This window comes from Phocoena sinus, chromosome 1, assembly GCF_008692025.1.
Source record: "Phocoena sinus isolate mPhoSin1 chromosome 1, mPhoSin1.pri, whole genome shotgun sequence".
Classification (NCBI taxonomy): Eukaryota; Metazoa; Chordata; class Mammalia; order Artiodactyla; family Phocoenidae; genus Phocoena; species Phocoena sinus.
In genome coordinates, this window is record NC_045763.1 from 43,972,277 (window position 1) to 43,978,547 (window position 6,271).

The 6,271-nt window shown below is 39.5% G+C and overlaps 1 protein-coding gene across 2 annotated transcripts in view; it reads left to right on the forward strand.

The window, feature by feature from the left end:
- The window catches only part of ZFYVE9 (zinc finger FYVE-type containing 9), a 194,445-nt gene that overhangs the window by 180,359 nt on the left and 7,815 nt on the right, over positions 1-6,271 (forward strand). For both annotated transcript variants that reach the window (XM_032625358.1, XM_032625368.1), the window contains 3 exons: positions 555-705; positions 2,788-2,868; positions 6,048-6,210. In XM_032625358.1, the coding sequence (XP_032481249.1) occupies positions 555-705; positions 2,788-2,868; positions 6,048-6,210 (395 nt within the window). The remainder of the gene's footprint in view (positions 1-554; positions 706-2,787; positions 2,869-6,047; positions 6,211-6,271) is intronic.

The window sequence follows — 6,271 nt, forward strand, 5'->3', positions numbered from 1 at the left end:
ACCTTAACTCTCTTTATAAGAACAAAGCAAAATATTAGTAAGTGATTTCATTGAAGATATCAAACATAAGTTAATAAAACTAAGAAATAATGGAGTTCATATATTTGTAGAGGAAAGCACTCCTTTGTATGGATGTAGAAAAAGAAGGCAAGATAGACTTAAATATGGGACATTCTTTTGACTTAGAATTTCAGTGTATATATATTCTCAGAGAATCCAGTGGATAGGAGAAACTATTGTAATTAGCTAAACTAATTTTAGTTACTTGCATTTAGTGCAGCAATAAAAAGAAGATGAATGCAAAATGTCATGTGTTTGGCTTGTAATATAAATCACCTATAAACTATAGAGAGAATTCAACAAGTATGTGAATTTTTATTAATCGTGACTGATTTTTCACTTTGTTTTCATTATTTGGTAGCTCCTTTGTCACTTTAATTAAATAATAATATTCTCTTTTGTCTTTGAGAAGTTGTGGAGTGGTGCTATGTCAGACACACCAAAAAATGCCCGTTCTTGGCAGAATAAGAAAGTTAGCCTTTCTTTGATTGCAGATGATGAAAGCCATGAACAAGTCCAATGAGCATGTCCTGGCAGGAGGTGCCTGCTTCAATGAGAAGGCAGACTCTCATCTCGTGTGTGTCCAGAATGATGATGGCAACTATCAGACCCAGGCTATCAGTATTCACAATCAACCCAGAAAGGGTGAGTGTTTGAGCTGATTGAGGTTATAAGAATGGAAGATTGGAGATTGGAACTGGAGAGTTGGATATGTCAGCCCCATAACACTCACTGTCAGAATAGGTGACCACAGTTTGATTAAATTAACCTTTCCAAGCTTATTCTTTAGGAGTATGTTGACTACCCAGACTTAGAGTTGCAAATGGGATCTCTGTTATTGAGGGGAGCATCTTGAAAATACTGCCTCAGGATACTGACAGAGCCACCAGCATTGCTATTTGAAGGTAGAAGACTAGGCCCCATGGTGAGAATATGCTTAGGTGGATTTAGAGCTTTTTGAATGACCATACCCAAAGAATGTTAATTAAATTAATAGGTTGACAGGATTCTGAAGGAAGCCTTCCAGATTCGGTGGTACTCAGAATGTGGTCTCATCACTTAGAAGATTGTTAGAGATGAAGACTCCATACCCCATTTCTGCTAAGTCAGAATTTGTGTTTTAACACAATTGCTGTGTTATTCAAATACACATGAGAATTTAAGAAGCATTGCTCAATGTGCCATTTCCTAAAGTGTCTTATCAGCTTCTATGGTTTTTTAAAATATTCACATAAATAAATAAAAGTTTAGCTTATTATATTAGACTGAGAAATCCTATGTTAAACAAGTTTAAGCAGATTTCTTTACTGCAGGACTTTTCAGAGCCTTTAACAAACTGATGTGTATTGTGATTTTACAAAAGCAGGATAGTGCCTAGACCTTCCCAAATTTATTTGACCATGAATCTTTCTTTCCCTCAGAATATCTCCTAAAACTAGCTTTCTTTAGTATGCTTTATGAAATACTTCTCTAGTAGACATACTGTAGGTCATTGTCTTCAGTTTATTTTTTAAATCAGTTGTTTAGTAAAGGCGTAAAAGGTACTGAGCACATGTATATTCAAATATACTATCTAAAATAGGTTGGTGATAAATCCACTATGCTCCCTATTAGTCAAATCATATCTATAATATTTGAATAAGTTCTGGATATCATTAACATAATTGGTGATAAAACTAGAAGGTCTTTAGAGGATGATTCAAGGCCTGTGAGATGTTTAGAAACTAGGTCAAAAGAAGACCTCTTGAATAAAGTATAAATGTTTAACCTGGAAAAGTACAGATTGAAAGAGAGTGAAAAATAGCTATCTCTATTTTTAAGGTTTTCTATTATGTGGAAACAATATTCACCTTACTCTCTATAGCTACAAAAGACCAAAACCTGCACCAGTGGGTGAAAGCTACAAGGATCTAGATTTGGGCTCAATTTGAGAGCACACTCTGTAACACTGAGAGCTATCCAGAAATAGAAATGGTTGCCTTGTGCTTTGTGGGCTCCCTGTCACTAGGAGTCTCTGACAAAGGCTGGATCACCTACCCATTAGAGATACTGTAGGGCCAATGGGTAGGAAGGTGGAATAGCTCAGTCCAGTTTAAGATGTGGAGAAATAAAAAGTGTAGTGCAGTTTTCATAAAGCTAAATGTAATTAAATATCCTTTCTTTCATGAAGAGGTGTTTGTCTTTTAAATAGGTGTTTGTTTTTTTAATAGCTCCACTTGGTAAATAAAATAGTTGGAACCATATCTCCATATTCAAAATATGTTTGATCTAAAAAAAGCAATGAATTAGATCAGGGGTCAGCAGACTTTTCCTGTGAATAGTGGTCTTTGCAGGCCTGTGGTCTTTGTCGCCAACACTCTGGCATCATACTTCAAAAACAGCCATAGACAATATGTAAATGAATGGATATGGCTGTGTTCAAATAAAATTTTGTTTACAAAAACAAGCTGCAGACCAAGCCCTAGTCATGACCACTAAGATTTCTTTGCTTCTTGATTGAAGGAAGCACAAAACAGAATGGAAGAGTATATCTTAAAACCTCATTCTCTAAGCTATCATTAGTATTTGAATTATTGGTTACTTGCGTATTGTGGTGTATAGAATCGGTGTTTTTTGTTTTCTGTATGATGATGGTTGGAGTCCCTAACTACCAAATATTTCATTATTATTTTCAACCCCTCCAACTCAGAGTCTTTCTTCACTAAACTATTTCTATTGCTATTTTAGTGACTGGTGCCAGTTTCTTTGTGTTCAGTGGCGCTCTGAAATCCTCTTCAGGATATCTTGCCAAGTCCAGTATTGTGGAAGGTAAAGAATGAGTTATTTACTGCATGTACATTAGTTCAGTCCTAACTGTACAACTGAAAAACAAGGGACATTAAAGGAAGCCTTGGGCTTCCCTGGTGGCGCAGTGGTTGGGAGTCTGCCTGCTGATGCAGGGGACGTGGGTTCGTGCCCCGGTCCGGGAGGATCCCACATGCCACGGAGCGGCTGGGCCCTTGGGCCATGGCCTCTGGACCTGCGTGTCCGGGGCCTGTGCTCCGCAGCGGAAGGGGCCGCAGCGGTGAGGGGCCTGCATACCGCAAAAAACAAAACAAAACATAACAAAACAAACAAAAAAAAAAGGAAGCCATGACACTTTTGCCATAGACATTTTTTTTCTTTTTTGGATTGACGTCTAATTCCAGCTAGTCTCATCTGTGCTACCTGTCAGTTCTAAACAAATGAATTCATCTGAATACTTTCTTTTTTTTTAATAAATGTATGTATGTATGTGTGTATTTATTTATTGCGTTGGGTCTTCGTTGCTGCATGTGGGCTTCCTCTAGTTGTGGCGAGCAGGGGCTACTCTTCCTTGCGGTGCACGGGCTTCTCATTGCAGTGGCTTCTGTTGTTGTGGAGCACAGGCTCTAGGCACATGGGCTTCAGTAGTTGTGGCACATGGCCTAAGTAGTTGTGGCTCGTGGGCTGTAGAGCACAGGCTCAGTAGTTGTGGCACAGGGCTTAGTTGCTCCGTGGCATGTGGTATCTTCCCGAACCAGGGCTCGAACCCATGTCCCCTGCATTGGCAGGCAGACTCCCAACCACTGCACCACCAGGGAAGTCCTGCCATAGACTTCAGACTCCTATTATTTATTCAATAGCATCTCACTCTACAACTAATTAAAACTGTCATAAGTTTGCCTAGCTCTCCAAAGAAGGGAGTAAGTGGTAGAGATATCATGGGACACCGACATAAAAGTTAAGAGATGGCTTTTCAGAGCTCTGGAATAAGGTACCCAAAGGGTCATAGTCTGAATTCAGATATATCACTGGGTGTGAATCTGTAAATATGTAGATGAAGTTCAGCCCCAATTACCCACAAGAATGCTGCAATCACCATTTGGTGTACAGAATGGGATTCATCTGCTGCTGGTTTGCTATAATTGACGTGAATTAAGTGAAATTTAATGAAAGACTAATGAGCATATTGGTTATTTTCTTTGATTTTTGTAATTTATTTTATTGAAGTTTAGTTGATTTATAATGTATTAATTTCTGCTGTACAGCAAAGTGATTCAGATATAATACACACACACACACACACACACACACACACACACACACATTCTTTTTCATATTCTTTTCCGTTATGGTTTATCACAGGATATTTATTTTCTTTGTCAAATATTCTTCACTTTTTTTTGATCTAGTTTACTCTTGCTGTATAACAAATTAAACCAGAATTTAATGGCTCAAAATAACTATTTTATCATGCTCACTGATTCCTCTGGGTCTGCCCTTGACAGGGCAATGCAGGGTTGGCTTGACCCTGCTCAGTGATGTCTGGGGCCTCAGTTGGGATAGCTTGAAGGTTGGTGGTTACTTGATGGCCGGGAGCTAGAATTATCTGAAAGTTTTTTGATTCACAAGTCTGGGGCCTGTGCTGGGATGATTTAAAGACTAGGAGTAATGACCAGAGTCCTTATCATCGGACTCCTTAGCATGCAGCCTTGGGATAGTTGGACTTACATGGTGGCTCAGAACACCCAAGCACAAGTGCTCCAGCACAAGGCAGCAGCTGCACTGGTTTTTATGACCCAGCCTTGAAAGTCACACAGTGTCATTTCTACCATCCTCTAGTGTTGGAAGTGGTCATAAGCCTGCTCAAAGGGAGAGAAGTTAGACTCCATTTCTTGACGGGGAAATGGAAAGGTAGCATTGTAGAAAAGCATGTGAGACGGGACATATAGTGGTCATCTTTGGAAAATATAGTCTGCACACACAATGACAGGTTTTCATTTCCACAGTAGCTCACTCCAGCACCCTAAGGGCAGTTTTTCCTGAGGGTAGATTCCATTGTGTTAACTGAAATACATAGGTAATCTTATTGACTTTGATCTCCTCTATTGGTAAACTTAATAAAACAGCAAGTGAAGAGCAAAGTATGCTATTATACTACATAGCAGAAACACTCTATTAAGAAATTAAGAAATCTAGGAGCTAAGCAGTTCTTTGGTCTTAAATGACTAATTAATGCCTATGTGATCAAATATTGACTGCCTTTGAAATTGTGTCTTTACAAGGTGATTAAAAAGCACCCCTTCAGTATTGTCAAAATGATAAATTGAACTGACACAGATTCTTACAAATGCAAAGCAATGTATTTAAAAGTTATATTTATGTCTTTGGGTTGGGAATTTCTTAGGCCTTACACTTCATTGTGTGTGTGTGTGTGTGTGTGTGTGTGTGTGTGTGTGTGTGTGTGTCAGTAGAGTAATTAGCTGCCTATTTATGAAATTTTTATTGAAGCTCTTTAGAAATTATCTTAGCTGAGAAAATTTTGTGTCAACGAAGCAGGGTAATTGCTCAGCATGTGACAACTTTCTCCCTTAATTTCAGTATTTGCCTTTGACTCCAGTAGGTAGCAGCCCCAAAATAGTTATCATCTGTTGGCTACATGGTAGCCCATATAAAACACATGTGGTAGGTTTGCCTTACTGCTAGTCAATAAATGGATTTATTCCCCATCCCACTGCTGTTGTTTATTCAGTGATTTATTTAACAAACACTTACTGGCTTTCACTGTATGCAGTCATAGTAAGGCGAGAGATGCAAGCGAATAAATATGATCAGAACATGATAGATGCATCAGTGGAAATACGAACAAAATCCTCTGTGTGTCCAAAAGAGGGACGTGACCATGTGTAAGTTTTCCCTTTGAGCAGTCTCAGGACAAACTTTGTTGTGCCTGAAGTGAAATCAACAGGCAAGCGTTTGAAGCAGAATCCATCCATCTTGGCATTTGCTCCTCATAACACTTTCAATGAGTAAGAGGTTCAGCTCAAAGAACAAAACCTCTTTGTATCTGTCAGCTTCAGAAAACAGAACAGAGTCTTACATTTAATCCTAGAGGGATTTGCTAGATGCCAGGTACAGGGTTTCACCTGCCCTTCTACCTGGCTTTGCATTGTTTCCATCTGTATTGTCTTGGTGCTGATTCTCAGATGGCGTTATGGTCCAGATCACTGCAGAGAACATGGATGCCCTGAGGCAGGCGCTGCGGGAGATGAAGGACTTCACCGTCACCTGTGGCAAGGCAGATGCCGAGGATCCCCAGGAGCACATCCACATCCAGTGGGTGGATGACGACAAGAATGTCAACAAGGGGTAAATGCGGCGACCTTCCCCCCTTGTGGCATTTCGTTATGGGCTAGGCTCTGGGTTTGGT